The sequence below is a fragment of the Stegostoma tigrinum genome, chromosome 13 (genome assembly GCF_030684315.1).
Source record: "Stegostoma tigrinum isolate sSteTig4 chromosome 13, sSteTig4.hap1, whole genome shotgun sequence".
Classification (NCBI taxonomy): domain Eukaryota; kingdom Metazoa; phylum Chordata; class Chondrichthyes; order Orectolobiformes; family Stegostomatidae; genus Stegostoma; species Stegostoma tigrinum.
In genome coordinates, this window is record NC_081366.1 from 31,050,639 (window position 1) to 31,067,343 (window position 16,705).

At 37.6% G+C, this 16,705-nt stretch overlaps 1 protein-coding gene across 4 annotated transcripts in view; it reads left to right on the forward strand.

The window, feature by feature from the left end:
• Nucleotides 1-2,298: 2,298 nt before the first annotated feature.
• The window catches only part of LOC125458407 (UPF0461 protein C5orf24 homolog), a 33,395-nt gene continuing 18,988 nt past the window's right edge, over nt 2,299-16,705 (forward strand). For 2 of the 4 annotated variants that reach the window (XM_059650644.1, XM_048543661.2), the window contains exons 1-2: nt 2,299-2,650; nt 13,800-13,839. In XM_059650644.1, coding sequence (XP_059506627.1) covers nt 13,827-13,839 — 13 coding nt within the window. In that variant the 5' untranslated portion in view covers nt 2,299-2,650; nt 13,800-13,826. Of the gene's footprint in view, nt 2,651-13,799; nt 13,840-16,434; nt 16,521-16,705 lie in introns of those variants that run through there. The other 2 variants (XM_059650643.1, XM_048543662.2) reach the window with 2 other exon arrangements.

Consider the following 16,705-nt stretch of genomic DNA (forward strand, 5'->3'; position numbering starts at 1 on the left):
AGAACTACAACAACAATCTATACAACAAAGCCTTAACAACTTTAATCAACTAAAAGTAATGCAAAATAACAAACATTGTGTAGTACAAGGAGATCAAAGTCCTTCAAATATTCTTACAATGCAAGAAAATTGCAACATCTTTAAATACCTATCAACAATCAAAAATTGCATCAAATTCCTCCAATATAAATCTTTCCACTGGAAAAATTTAAGCATTCAGATCCACTTGTTAGATCAGTGAATTAGCAGGTGTGGAAAATCCATACATTGGCACATACTCTTGTATGACTTGGCATTGAAATATACTTTTAAATACTTTTTATGAGGTTTATGCTTCTACTACTCTTACAAACAGTTAGTTCCAGATTCCCATCACCCCCGAGTGAGAAAAAGAATTCTAAACTTCCTGCCCCTTACTTTATATCTAAGTCAATGCTTGGCATCAGTGCCACGTGAATGTTATTTAGCACTTCACAAAGTCTGGATATTGTTCAGGTCTTGCTCTATATGGTTAAGGGATGCTGCAATGTTTGAATAGTCATAAAATTTGTGTTGAAAATTGTGTAATCATCAGTAAGTGTCCACATGTCTGACTTTATGGTGGAAGGAAGGCCACTGATGAACAAGCAAAGGATGGCTGGACCTAGGTCACTATCCTTGAAAGAACTTCTGCATCAATGTCCTCGAACCAAGATGATTAGCTTCCAAAAACCACAACCCTCTCTTTTATGCAATGTGTGACTCCAACCAATGGAGATTTCCCCGTCTCTGACTTGATGTGATCATACCATGACATTCTAATTGGCATTGTTAAGACTTTGTTTATAATAGATTCCTGCAGTTTCTATTAACTGATGTCAGATTACAGACTTGGAGTTTCTGGTCTCTTTCTCCCTTCTTTCTTGAATAGGAGAGTTAATTTGATTACTTCCAAATTACTTGGACCATTCTAGAATCAATGGAATGTGGAAAAATGTTAACCAGTGCACCAACTATCTACGCAGCTACCCGTTTAGAACCCAAGAATGTAGACCATGACACCATGGGAATTTGTTGGCTTTTAACCCTTTAAATTGGTTTAATTTTTACTGCAGATATTAATTTATAAATCTCACCTTTATTAACACTTTGTTTACTCTATATTCCTCAGGTTTGAAGCATCAAAGACACTTAAAATAATTAACAATTTTCTTCTTAAGATCCTATTCTGCCATCTGCAATGGCTTATTTACAGATACTAAACATACGTTGATGCATTGAAGGCTTAGTGAATATGATGTTGAATGCTTTCTATGCCACGGTAATATTACTGAATACAAAACAGGTCTCCCTTTGCCAAGAATGTAGCTGCATGTTTTTATTTCTATGCACATAGCCGTGACTTAAACGCCTACACGCAGGACTTTTGACATGGGGAAACAATCAAATTCAATCTTCAAAGAGGAAATGGATGTCCAGCAGCAGCTTGAAATTATGGCATGAGGAGATGACAGAAAACACAGTTTGTCTCTCCTGAGATGCTGCTTGGCCTGCTGTGTTCATCCAGCCTCACATTTTATTATCTTGTACTTAAGATGCTTTGTATTGAAAATGGAGAACGATGTGCCAAAGAGCAGATTGCCACTAATGGTAGACCAGAATAGGCCCGATCAGAAGAACAGATGTATGAACAACAGATATAGGAACTCAGAAATTAGTGATGCAAAGGATTAAAGAAGTAGGGTGGGGCACAGCCCTGAAGGACAAGATCAAGATTTTTATTTAAATCAGTGTTGCTTTTAAATAAGCTTCACTTCGTGTAACTGATGTTCATAACCACCCATTTGGCCACAGACTTTTAAGGGCTATGGTCCTGTCTGAAATGCAGCTAAAACACGCAACTTGCCAGTTTGTAAATTAGAAATATTTCACTCGCACACTGTAAACAAGCCAAACTTGAAATGCTAACACTTAAAACCCAATGTGGACTATTTTTTGTTCCACGTCTTTATGTTAAGCCTGTGTATATATATTGTATGCGTGGTGGAAAAATAAAAACTCAGTAACATTTCTGACTCTCCTATGTATAAATATTAATATTTGCAAAAAGAAAATATTTAAAGACGTGGGTGAGCAAAAGCGTTGATGAAAGATTTAAATAAAAAGAACATTATTCCAGGAGAGAAAGGCCTTTGATGAGCAAGGTATAGCTAGTAAATACTGAATATTAAAATTTAATTATTTATTTGCACTGCTGGTCCTTTATTCCCGAGGCGGAAGTGCGCTTGCGCTGCACGTATTTCCGTGTTGTGACTTTCGTTGCTTTAATAAAGGTTGAAAAGGGATCGAGGCGCCTGTGGACGCCAAAAAAAAGCGGGGGGAGAAGCGGACATCAACCCAGAACTGCATTTCTGCAGCATCGCGGTTTTTTTTTCTCTAAGAGAGTTTGGTCGAAGGTGGTCTATCTACATCTGAATTATTTCGGTCGCAGCGTTTTCGGAGGGAATTGGGTGAAAATAAAAAAGGAACTGGAATATGGCAGGATGAGCTGTGCCATGTTCTTACTTGGCTTTTAGCTTTTAACCCTTTCCAGCGCTTGTCAGTGCAAAGCGGCTCCTGGCCAGACCCTGGATGCAGCAGCCGGATCGCTGCTGCGGTCTATTGTATCAAGGTAAGAGCATCGTTTTCAGTGCGTTTAAAACAGGTTGTATTAAACAAAAACAGCACTAGCTATTTTTAAAAAAATCATTGATTCTTCATGAAAGATTTAGAAATACATTTTAAGAGATCTAAAGCCCCGATTATGACATTTTAAAATCTACTCCAGCTTGCAACTTGGTGTTCAGAAATAGACACAGACTAGTTATAATAACGGGCAGGGTGCATGATTCACGCAAGTAATTCCCTCAGGTGGTTGTTGCAGTTAACGATCTGGAAGTGGCCACCACATTCTTCTTCTCCAGTTGTCTTATACTTTTTGTGCCCCGCTTGTGTGGTCATTTGCATGCTGGAAATGTTTCCAACAAGTGAACAAGGGCACAAAAGTACAAAATATTGGCAGTCCTTCTGAACTCTTTCTTGCTGTAGAGGAACTTGTAACGTTTCAAACGGTGTTCAGTGCATTAGTAGATAGCTAGTCAGTAAGGGAAGTTTGCAAAACAATTAGGGATTGTATTCTAGACCCGAAACGTCAGCCTTCCCTCTCATCTGATGCTGCTTGGCCTGCTGTGTTCATCCAGCTCTACACCTTGCTATCTCAGGTTCTCCAGCATCGGCAGTTCCTCCTATCTCTGTAGTGATTGTATTGTATCATTTGGCACATAGATGGCCCAGTATCAGAGTTCCAGTCAAATAACATATATAGTGAAACTTTTTACATCCAAAAAATGCATTTTGTGGTTATATCATAAATGTTTAAAAATAATTTGACATATTATCTGTGAATCAAGTATATGCTGTAAATTGTTAACCTTAAATCTATGAAATGCAATATTTATCAAAGTAGAAAAAATATAATTACAAACTCCCACCTCATTTTGGAAGTGCATGAGAGAGAAATGGACAGGTTTTTTTTTTGAAAAGTAAAGAAAAATGGCAAAGGACAGAAATTTAGATTATGTGAATAGTAAGGACAATTTTATCATGGGATTAGACAAGATTTGGATTTATATTAGAACTGCTGAAACATTATTTTTCTTTCTAGTAGCAGCTTGATGATGTAGTACCTCCTACCAGCATACTGGTACTGCTCACTCTCATGCACATGCATTACTGCCCAATGCTGAGGACACCTGTTTTTCAGTCTTGTGAGCAAGGTATCCCATTAATGTCAAATGCAAGGACAGCAAATTTCACTGCATTTAATCCAGGCTGCCTGACGACGTAGCTAACTCATCAGTGTGATTAAATTTAAGACTCCTAGTAGTTGCAGTTTAAGATAACAGATTTGTTGTACAGTTTTATATTTTTAAGTGCTGTTGAAAAGAACAGTAGCACAAGTTCATGTTTCACAAATTTGATCTTGGATTTGGTGGAAATATGGAATGACTTTGGGAAACTGTACTTGGTGTAAAAAGGACAAGTCACAGATTTCCTGTAGCCAGTGCATTTTTCAGCAATCCTGGTTCAACAAATGATGACCTAGTGAGTACTCCTTGGTGATGTTGTAAGACAAACGTAAATATACATTCTGACTTGATTTCTAACCTGTATTAGAAATCGGCAAACCCTGACTTTTACTTGGTAAATGCAATTTCATCTGATGCCCCTGGACAAAGGGGTTTGGTGGAGACTGGGCAATATTGGGAATCTTTCCGTTAATTACCATGCAGTGGCTGTTGCAATTATTTGCATTTTAGCATTAGATAATTGGGCTCACCTCTGATACCCTGGATATTTATTAACTTTATAACAATCCAAATTTAGGCTGAGAAATGAAGGACTTCTGAGGGACATGTACTGTGAGGGATCGTTGAGGAAAGTGTACTTACAGGCTTTTTGAATTGATGTACAATTTTATGGTCTGACTGTAACAGCTGTTATGTTACTAACGCGATGACAGATGTCCAGCTCCTGTGGTGTTGCTCCATCTATTCTGATGTAGCAGATTGGCATTTCTCCACACCATACAGGGGGAGAAAGTAAAATAGGCTGCATTTGCCCACGTTGTGGGTATGTAGTGTGCCAGAGTATTAGTGGGCTTTCTTACCAATTAAAGTTACAGGATTCCAGCACTAGATGGTGCTGAGAGCAACAAATAAAGCTGAACCTTCTTGAGGATGCAAACTGTCCGAGCAGCATTTCCAGCCATCTTTGCTATTTCTGGCCCAGTTGTACAGCGAGATCAGTGTTATTCAGCAAACACTTAATTGAAAAAATTAATTTAAAAAAATCAAGAGGGAATCCAGTGTCATAAATAAATCTCTTTGATTAATCAAAGTGATTGTTTCACATACACATGGTAAAAGTGATCAGTTGGACTTAAAAATGTTAATAAGGTCACTTGTAATGTAGTGAATTGGAAAGCTTTTTATCCATTGCATTTACCAAGTAAAAGTCAGGGTTTGCTGATTACCCAGTCCCAGTAGCATGTGCAAAGTCTGTGTAATTGTGCAACTGTCTCTTGATCAGGTTGATACATTTTTTGAAAATGGATACTCAGGTCAGTATAACGGGAGATTTTTGTGTGTATAGTTTTTTTTGAGCAAACGGAATGTAGTTGTACAGCTAAGTTATCAGACTGTACACATTTTGACAAGATTAATCTAAGTTTTGAGTTAGTTATCTAGAAGGCATCTAAAATGTCAATGTCGGATTCTGACACTGAGAAGAAAAAAACCATATCTCTCCCATTTCCAGTCTTGATATCATCATGGAATCAAATCATTATCCAGGAAATGGTCATTCTTGAAGAATTGAACAACATTGATCTACTCAACCACACTGTTCACAACCATAACACCTTTGATCCTAAACTTAGCTTCTGACCCTATATCCTTACCATTACAAAGACTGCCCACTTAATGTGGACCATTTTTGTCACTGCCTCAATCCATCTACTGGGGTAATTTTGCATCCAATATAAAGTTACATTGGTTTTTGCAAGCATTGTTACACATGGTTTGATTCCACAGGATATAAATGGACTTGTAATTGAATAGGCTTTGAGTGAATTTGAGTTCACCTGAGATCTTGTGGGTTAGGAAGTATACGAGGAGAGAAAATGTCCCCTTGTTTCTAATCTGTGCTATCCTCCTTCAACAACCAAGCATTGAGTTTCTCCATTTGACGTGTTTAATCTTAAGAAAGTATCTAATGTTGGATATTCCTATTAACTATCTTAATCAGTTTGATTGCATTTGTAGGAACTTTCAAATATATCCTTCTTCTTCTGTTAATATCAAGTGTTATCATACTCTAATTAATTTGGGTTTTAAATGCTCTGTGTCAGACCTAAATACTGAAGTTAATTTCTGAGAAAAATTATTAACTCTTGAGGACTACCCAGTAACTATTAAACAGATTATAGTGTTCAAGTACAAATAACTTAGGACTAATTGAAGAGGAATTACCGCAGAAGCTCAAATACAGGGTAAGGTGGGTTGAATGTTTGATTCTCGAAAAAATTAATTATAGAACATCAAATAAAGAGAAAGTGAACATTTTACTGAAGACTTTAACAGTTATCTGTAGACCTCAAAAGGAGATGACAGCACATAACTAGCTGCATGGTAAGCAACAAAGATATTGTGGAAATGAATGGGCACATAAGTCTAGTTAAGTGTTTCGTACTGAGTAACTGCAGGCAAATGAGGGAAACCATTTAATACCATGCAAATTGAAGTTTCTTTACTGACATATTGAAAATTTTGGTAGCTTTGAGATGGGCTCATACTTATAAGATCTGGAAAAGCAAATCAAAAGTCTATTTGGAGAGATGTGTCTTTCTACTCTAATTGCTGTAACAGTTGGTCAACTGCTTGAGGCTGTATTTTCTTCCTCTTTCTCCCTTACAATGCCCAATCTGTCAGTCAAATGACCAACAGATGCTAAATCTTGTTTCTTTTCTCTCTCAACTCCATATCTCTGCTAGTGGATGTAAAATTGTAAGCAACAGAAAATGAAAATTGTTGGAAAAGCTCAGCAAGTCTGGCAGCATCTGTGGAGAGAAATCAGAGTTAATGTTTCGCGTCCAGTCACCTTTCCTCAGAACTGTTAAAATTGTATGATTAGATACTGTAAAAAGCTGTTATGTACCTTCTAGATTTTATTAACAATGTGTAGATCAGTTCTTCAGCATCTGGGCAGAGGATGGCCAAATCTGTTTGAAACCCTCTATGTTGAGGATGCTTCTTCATTGCAGATTGAAGAGAGATGTCACTGAAATAAAACAAAGAACTGCAGATGCTGAACATCTGAAACAAAAAAACATTCCTGGAGAAACTCAATGTCTGGCAGCATCTGTGCAGAGAAAAACAAGAGTTAACAGTTCAAATCCCTTGACCCTTCTTCAGAACGGTCTGTTCTGAAAGATCCTTCTGAGGAAGGGTCACCCAACTCATAACATTAACTCTGCTTTCTTCTTCAGATGCTGCCAGACCACCTGAGTTTCACTAGCAATTTCTGTTTTTGTTTCAGGAGATTAGCATTCTGCTTACTACCCTTTTCTCGCACTGTGATTGGCAGGCATTTTCAGAACTCAAAATCTCATCCAGTTGACAATCTCAATCAGTGCATCGTGAATGGGATTGAATGATGGCAGAAAAATTATTTTGTAGGTTAGATTTCTCATTGCTGTTCTCATGGGCTAACTTCATGTGGAAGCTGGCAGTCCTGCTCAAGCCACTGTTGGATGGGAGGCAGCAGAAACTTCTGCTTTTTCTCAATTCATGCTGTGGAGTGGTGGACATCACACACGCAGTGTGCTGTAAAATACAGGAAACCTATCGGAATTGGTACCAGCTCCCAAAACACAGTTCAGGCTTCTCCAGAGCAGCAGTGAGTATGCCTAGTTTAGTTCCAGTCTCACCCAGTTTGAATGCACATCAGTGATGTTAATGCCACTGTCTTACCGTACCTTTGTGGTGGCAGGAAATATTCCATTCCTTTCAAATCACATTCCCCAAAACTGGTTTGTTTTTGATTGGAGAATGCTTATGTTTGTTCTTTTGACCTTTCACTTGATTCAAAAGATATTTCTAAGACAGTGCTGATACTGCAGTCTTAGGGTTTTGACATGGCCACTATAAACCTCAACCTTTGGCACTGTAGAGAAGCATGAAGAAAATCACTGCACAGTAGACATTGAGTTTGGTGTGGGGTCTGATATTGTAATTCTTAAAATCTAATGCAGTTTGCTACAGGATGACCTAGCACATTGGATTCAGTGGCATACTCTTTCATCAGTTTCAGCCTTTTAGTATAAATGACTCTTAAGGTTAGAGAAACAAAGATATATGTATTTCCTATTTCACCATCAGCCTCAGTTGAAGGTATTGGACTTGATACTTGTGAGTTGGCAAATGATGTTGGTCTTCCTGGTGTTCAGGGTAAGTCCTGTGCTTCAAATATGTCATTTCTTCAGAGTGAGGACTAAGTTGTGCATTCTCAGCATACTGTAGTGACATTATAGAGATGGCTGTTGTCTTGGTTTTTGCTTGTAGCCCATTGATATTGAAGGGTTTCCTGTAAGTGCAATTAAGTCAGAACCACTCAAATAAAAGTGAAGTACTATGGATGCTGGAAATCTGAATTAATAACAGAAAAATCTGGAGAAACTCAGCAGGTCTGGCAGTATCTGCGGAAAGAGAAACAAAGTTAACATTGAATCCAATATGCCTATTTGGAATTGAAGGGGTTTGAAAATGATGGTTGTTGACAAAAAGGGAGGAGGAGCAACAATGGGTGGAACAGATGGTGAGAAGGCCCAGATCAGAGGCAAAAGATATACTGATGGTATTCTGAGGAGAAATATTGATAAAGAGTAACTGTCGTTGGGGTGTGCTGAATAGCAGGTTAACTACCAACAGTTGAGAAAAATTCTATACCTCTGTAGTTGGTAGATTTTTGACTTGTCTCCTTTCTTGAAGATCACAATCTGTATGGTGTGTGCTTACTTGGAACATCTTCATTCTGCCACCTTTCACAAGGGTGGATATCGGAGAGATCTGGTATATCTTTGCCATGTTTCAGTCCTGCAGCAGGAAAGTTGTCAGGATGGAATCTTTGTGGTTGGTGATCTGCTTGATAGCAGCTATCACTATATTGAGCATTAGATTGTTGTCTAGCTCACTTGTCTTGGGTATGTTATGGGAAGCTCTGCAGGTGCATGTTCATCCTGAAGCTCTACAAAGTGCTGCCTCCATTCGCTATGGATATTGTCCTGGTCTCCGAGGAGACTCTTGCCATCTTTGGATCTGCCAGTGTTAATCCTTGTGTTGGGAGTCCATAGATCTCTGTGGTTGCCTTGAAAAAGGCACGTGTGATCTGCTTGTCAGTGAGTTTAATTCTCACAGCTTTTCCTGTCTATCAATGTATTTTAAATACAAGTGCTTCTTTGAACTTTCACTTTTGCTATCTGGTGAGAAAGCTTTTCGTCCGAAGACTTGAGTCCAGTCTGTTTATTGTCAGTGAGTTTGCATATTCTGTATTGCTCTCATCAGATTTGTCTCGCTGCCTTTTAGTGGTGTATCCAAGAATTTCTTGACATATTAGTGATTATGGATTTTAGTGACTGTTGGTCACCTTGCATGTTGATAAATGGTGCATAGTGCAACAAAACCCAAAACGTCAGGGAATAAAATACTTCCCAAATCCTATGAAATTGTAGAACATCCACAGAGTGCCTCTTAGCTCAGTTTCAAATTTGAATGAACAAGGCACAAAGTTGAAAGTTCACGGTTTTCTTTTTATTTTTATTTAAGCTTTAAGAATAAGTTGTTGACAAAAGAATTGAAATTCCGACAGATCCAAAACGATTGCAACAGAAGCGGTGAATGGAACAGAAGCAGTAAGTTATGTTCACAATATTAAAGCTACTGGTCATGAAATTGTCACTTTAGTGCCCAGTTCTTCTGCCACAGAGTTGACATTTTGAAACTAAAACTGAGTAAGCATGCTACTCGTACTAACTGTGCCTGCCTCCACTTGAGTGAGGGCAGTAGAATGTGCAGACAATGTCCTCTGTAGTTATGCAGAGCAAGTAGACTGTGACATCGGTCAGTACTTTTTTTCCCAGTTTGATGTGAGCAGTACCATTTTGAGGGTTAAAGTTGCTCAGCTGCACTCGTGTTCAGCAATAGAAAGGGCTTCCACATCTTTACCCCACCACTTACAGCACTCCTCAAAGGGGTCTCCAGCTAATATGAGATTAATTGCTAATTGACTTTTATTTTGCTTAATTTTAGAGATCTAGAGCATTTTCCAGAGATAATGGGAACATTTTCCATGTCATTTCTTGACATATTAGTGATTATGGATTTTAGTGACTGTCGGTCACTGTGCATGTTGATAAATGGTGCATAGTACAACAAAACCCAATACGTGAGGGAATAAAATGCTTCCCAAATCCTATAAAATTGTAGAACATCCACAGAGTTCCTCTTGGCTCAGTTTCAAATCTGAATGAACAAGGCACAAAGAGTTGATCTCGATAGATGCTTATTTTGCTCTGAGATTAAATGACATTTCTTAAATTGGCTGAAAAAATGAGACCAATTCCAGATAAAATGTTAAAAATTAGTTTCTTCTGGTGACTCTCAATTGAAATCGTACTCTGATATCTCTACTTCCTTAAAGGAGGCTGTAAAGCTTTCGTGCCGTATTGAGCTGGACAACAAAGCACGAGATGATCTAGCTTTTGTCTGGGAAAATTTTCTTCTATTCTTTAATCAAATTGTCTTCTTAATTCCCTTTCCTCTGCCTTCTCCACACTTGCCTTCAACTTGAAGTGCTAGAAGTTCATGAATTTCTGTGTCATTAAGATTGAAACTTTTCTTTCAGTTGCCTCTGCTGCATCTGTCCCTACGATTCTATATCTGACTGTTCCAAACTTCCTTTTAAAATTCTAACCGTGAACTTACAACTTTCCCTACATTATCTCCTGTCTACCAGTATACCCTGTTTGAGCTCATTTTTTAATTTATCCTCTCCCAGGATTTGAGCATTGCTGGCCAGGCCATCATTTATTGTAAATCCCTTATTGGTTTTGAGAAGTTAGTGGTGAGCCTCCTTCTTGAACTGCTGCAGCCCATGTAGTGTAGGGACACTCTCAGTATTGTTAGGAAGGGAGGTCCAGGACTTCAACCCGGTAACAGCGAGAGAATGGCAATATCTTTGAGAGACTCTCTTCTTCATGAGACCTGTCTCGTGAATGAATGCGGACCGATCAGAAATGGTATTGACATTAAGACAAATGCTTTGGGTGAGATCTTAATCCTGTGCAAGTGGTTGACTTTGGAAAGAGTTAAAATCATGGTTTGACTTTTCGTACATGCTCATGGTAGAAGATATAAAAAAAGCATTATGAAAATAGTGAAGAGCCAAGGACCTAGTGAAGTGATTGCGCAGAAAATGCAAAAAGTTACAGCCTGGTTGAGTAAGTGGACAAGAATACTTCATAGGCTAAATGGAATATCAATCAGTTAGACTTTAAAATCAAAACACAATTTTGAATTTTGAAGTTAACAGTTGTGGACATGCGTGAGTGGTCAAAATAAGGAGGACAGCAACAAAATGCAAGAAAGTATTAACAAACTTGCTGAATGGGCATAACTTCTGCAAATAGATTGCAATGAGGATAAATGTGAGCTGTTATGTTTTGGCAAAAAGGCTAAGGAGCATGAATATTCTGAGGAAATTAGAATCTCACTAGGGTACAGGAGTGAAAGGGGTACAAGTAAACTGCTCGGCGAAAGTAGTGAATTGGGTTAACAAGGCCAGAAAATAAACCAAACATTTGGATTTCTAGAAAGATAGAATTGAAAACTATGTTGAATTTGTATCAAAACATGGTGAGACCACACACGAAGAAGCTCATACAATACTGTCTACATATTATGAAGATGACTTGTGGCATTGAAGAGGGTAGAAAAAAGATTTACAGGAATGGTACCTCAGAAGTGTCAGGAAACCCCTATAAAGAGAGGGTGACCAGGTTGGATCTCCATTCTCTTGAAAAGTGATGGCAGAGGAGTAACCCCAAAGAAGCCTCTGAACATTTTGAAAGGTTTTGAAAGAATATACACAGAAGGAACAGGATGGCTTTTTCCATTAAGTCACAGTCCTGCAGCAATATCAATTGTAGCTCAGGAACTAGAAAGTGGCCATGATAGGATCTTCCTGGAGATTGCCAATTAAGAATTTCCCTTTAGGCTCCCATCCAGTAAGGGATAGTGACCAGATTCTAACCTGGATATAAATGCCAGCTCCCTCTGCAGTTTGAAATTTGCTGAGTGACCAACAGCATGAATATACCACAAGTAGGAGTGCAGCAAATGTGACATTACTGGTGATACCTTTTGCATGACGTGGCTGAGATGGCATGCCTTTCACTTGGGAGGCTTGAACACTGCAATTTGTTGCCAGTAATTTAATAAGGCCACACACGGTTAGTGGTTTGCTGGTCCAACAATGAAACCATGATGCTCAATTTCTGGGCTCTTAACATATAAGGGGCCCATTTATGTTCAGAGATATTTCAATCTAATTGTGTAATTGGGGCTAAATGCCCCATTTCATCTCCTGTTGATCTCCTGCAAATGGCATCCCACATTCAGGAAAACTATGAGGAGATAAAAACATGACAGGAGCTGCACTGGCATGAGTGGAATGTATTTTCCTTACCTGACTCCTCAAAACATTTATTCATGGTCTTGGCAAATTCAACCCAATGTTTCTACTTGGGGGTGAGAGAGAAACTAAAGGATATCAAAATAAGGTAGTTATCAAGGAATCAAATAGGGGATTCAGAAACGACCTGGGGTTGGTGAGAATGAGTCTCGCTCAACAAGGAGTGGTTGAAACGAATGAAGCAGAGGCATTTGAAATACAGAATATCTCTTGCAGATCTTGAGTTGCTGGAACCTGCTTTTCAAGTGTAGTATGGCAGTACAATTTCCATAAATTCTCATTCCCAGTAACATGCATTTTTTGAGTGTAAACGTATAGTTGTGTTGAATTGCATCATGCAATAATTATTAATATACAGGCATTAATTTTTGTAAAGGAGAGATCCTTACCACTTTGACCAGAATGGATTTACCCTACAGAGATAAAACTAAACCATCTCGCAAAATAGAAAGGAGTACATTTTATTGTTGCAATATTTTAGGGTAACTAGCTATAAGCTCGTTACAAATGTTTCTTTGGAGGCTTTATGTTGATGAATGCACAGCTTGTATGTCAAATCTGAAAATGACTCTTTACTTTGCATTTAATTTGACTAGGCAGAGGACTGTGGGCAATTGCTGATCTAGCCAAAGGTCATGAGAAACAATACTGATAACAAATAAACATTGAAACTTCTAACCATCCAGTTTGTTCCAAGCAGAATCGAATATTATTTCTTGTCAAGTTATCTCTGAACATATTCAGTAAGATGCATGAGAGAAAGAAGAACATTTGGCAAAGGACCCTACACAGCTGGGAATAATTGAAGGTGATAGAAATTTAATGTCAAATGTCCAAATGAAGTTGGTGGCAAATCTAAAATAATGTTGTAATAATGGTAAAACACTGCTGAAATCTGAAATAAAACCAAAAAATGCTGGGAAGAGCAGGTCTGGCAGCATCTGTGGAAGGAGGGATGGAGTACATATTTCCCCTCGAATATGACTCTTCAAATCTGTGCTAATGCAATCTTGTATGTGATCTTGTTTGTCCAGATATAATTGTGGTATGATTGAGGAAAGTGTTAAACATGTAGCTATGATATATTGATCTGATATAGGGGATCATGTTTTCTGTTGCTACTGATATCACTAAATATTTATACTCATCTGTCTGGTATTTAAGCCTTTCATTGTTGCCACATGCACTACATTGTATACTTAAATATTTTAGCATGTATTTTCTTTTTAACCTAATGACTTTAACATATTGACTCTAAGTTGATTTTATTTAGGGCCTGTTCTTTTGCATATTATGACAAAATACAATATCTTTGAAGATCTTCTACACATTAAAGTTATAAATGGGTTTTATTCTGTAAGTATTGTGTACAATTTAATGGAAAGCCTTTCAGTGAAATGGCCTGAAAGGCAGAAAGTTTAATCTTATATTGGATTTAGTAATGTCTAATTTGTGACTTTTTCTCTTTTCAGGCAGTTTCTGTTTCTGAGAGGGTCGGTATGAATTACAGAGGTGTGTATAAATTTAATTTAATATTCAACAGTGTTGGTTTTAAGAATACTGTCAAAGTCGGTGAATCCATCTCCTCCCACAACTACTTTGTTATTTGAAATGAATGGTGAAGAGACTCTCTACTTCATCTGTACATAGAGATAACAATGTGTAGAGCTGGATGAACACAGCAGGCCAAGCAGCATCAGAGGAGCAGGAAAGCTGACGTTTCAGGCCTAGACCCTTCTTCAGAATTCATCTGTATAATTGGTTTTGGAAAGAACTTTAAACTTTCACTTCACCCAAACGGCATCTTTGGGTTTGTGTACAAATGAAATATTTTGCACAAGCTCACTGTGTTTTCAGCCAATAGTTGCCATACACATTTACTTTGTAAGCGTTTTAAACAGACTTCAATTAAATTTGGACACTTTTTAAAAACAACCCCCCCCCCCCCCGAAAATAGTTTGCCTGAAGTACATTTGTGTGGGTGATGTTGCTGCGTTTTTGTTTTGCAAGGAGTCCCTCTTCTCAGCAGTTGAACTTGCTCATGGCCCCATGAGAGCTTAGCAATCCATATTGCATTCAACGTTCATTTAATAGTTTATGGATGCCCCTGAAGTAATGCACCTCTAAATGAACACCTTTTCAGTGATGTTCATGAGCAACATTAACACCTTAATGAAATAATATGCATTTATAAAATGTTACAGGTCAAAAGATGACTATTTTGTCATCAATCCCTTTCTTTTAAAAGAAAGAAACAGAAAAGACAGAACTTGCCCCTCACAACCTCAGAAATTCACAAAATGCTTTGGAGCAAATGAAATATGTTTGAAGTCTAGGTAATGTTGTAATTTAAGAATCTATGGTAAGCAATTTGAAAATAGCAAATCCCATAAACAGCAATGAGGCAAAAGATCAGATGATTTGCTTGGGTAGTGCTGATGACAGAATAGATATTAGCCAAAATGCAAGAAAACTCCCTGTCACTCTTCTGTATAGATTATTAAGCAGTCATTTGTATTCAAGTGGTAAGAATAAATTGGAGTTCACTTTGGCCAGATCTATTGGATGAGACTGCAACAATGGCTGTGGGTTAGAATGCAAAGGTCAATTTTCAGTTCTGCTAGTTGCTACTTGGAGTGGAATAAGCACGACAGACAATGATATCCACTTGAAAGGCAGTATCTTCAAGAAAATAATATTCTCTTAGCCCCTCAACAAAAGTTTCAATTTAGATTGTGTATTCCAATAGGGCTGAACACACAACCTTTGAGTAATTGGTGAGTGTGCTACCACTGTGATAAGGCTAGCCAGTATTTGTAGTCTTTCTATGTTCTTTCTTGAATATCCTATTTTAAACTTTTCATTTAAAAATATTTATGCAGATATTTTTCTGAAAATGAAATTTCTGCCTCACCGCTGTCTTTGGAAGAAATATATTCCATGTCTGAACAATCATTTGCAGAACAAAACATTTTGGTGATGACTTTAAATTTATGCATATTAATTATCAACTTCACTGACCATGGAAATAATTGCTTTCATGTTTTACTGAAATCCTTCATAATCTACAGCACCTTTATATCACAATCCTATTTATACTGAGAAAAATCCAGGGTTCTGCTTACTTGGGTATCTCTTTTGCATATCCCCTGTTTCCTAATTAGGACACCCAAAGTGAGTGCAATATTTTAACAATGGAAAGCCAATGATTTAGCATTAATTCTTCACTTCTACACTTTTTGCTATTCAGTTAACTTGGGATTCCATATATTTTTGTCACAGCTTTATTGACTTGTCATCCCACTTTTTGAAATCCTGCCTTGTAGGAGTTGCTGTAATACAAGAAGCTGAATTTCTGTCTCCGTAATTGAAATGAATTCATCCTTAAAAGTTAATGACTTGTCTCTCAATAGATACTTTATTTAATATCAATTCATATTTTTTTTTTATATCCAAGCCTACACATTGTTCCAGGCAGCTATTTATTTCTAATGATGCTTTAATATTTCTGTTTACATAATAACTGTCACTGTAAAAGGCCATCAATACAAAGACAAAAGGACATGTTGTTTCGGGAGTTTCGGGAGAGGAGGTGAGAAAATGGATGGGATTTTAAAGAATATAACATTGATTGCTATTTTTATTTTGAAAAGACTATGCTTGCTCCAAGCCTTTAAAGGAACATTGCCTTGCTAAGTAGTTTTCATCTGTGGGAAATGACATTCCTTCCCTACTAGGTGGATGCGTGGTCACATTGTAGTGCAGAAATTACCCTGCTTTAAGCATACAGGCCAAGCGTCTTGAAGAGAGGACATTGGTGGGGGGCCTGAATGAGTAGAGTATTTTAATTTCAACAGAATATTGACTGCAAATTGGATCAATAAAGAAATATAATGGCATTTATTTTTATAACAAGTGGAAGGATGAAAAAAAATTGCCAAAGGTTGTGTTTCAAATATAGTGCCTTCCCAATTTTTTGGAAAAGAGGAAGTTTAAGGAAGAATGGTTCTGAAAAGATTGGACTCAAAACATTGTCTGTTTCTCTCTACATAGATGCTACTAGACTTGCTGAGTTTCTCCAACATTCCTTTTTTATTTTTATTTAAGCTTTAAGAATAAGTTGTTGACAAAAGAATTGGAATTCCAGCAGATCCATAACGATTGCAACAGAAGCGGTGAATGGAACAGAAGCAGTAAGTTATGTTCACAATATTAAAGCTACTGGTCATGAAATTGTCACTTTAGTGCCCAGTTCTTCTGCCATAGAGTTGACATTTTGAAACTAAAACTGAGTAAGCATGCTACTCGTACTAACTGTGCCTGCCTCCACTTGAGTGAGGGCAGTAGAATGTGCAGACAATGTCCTCTGTAGTTATGC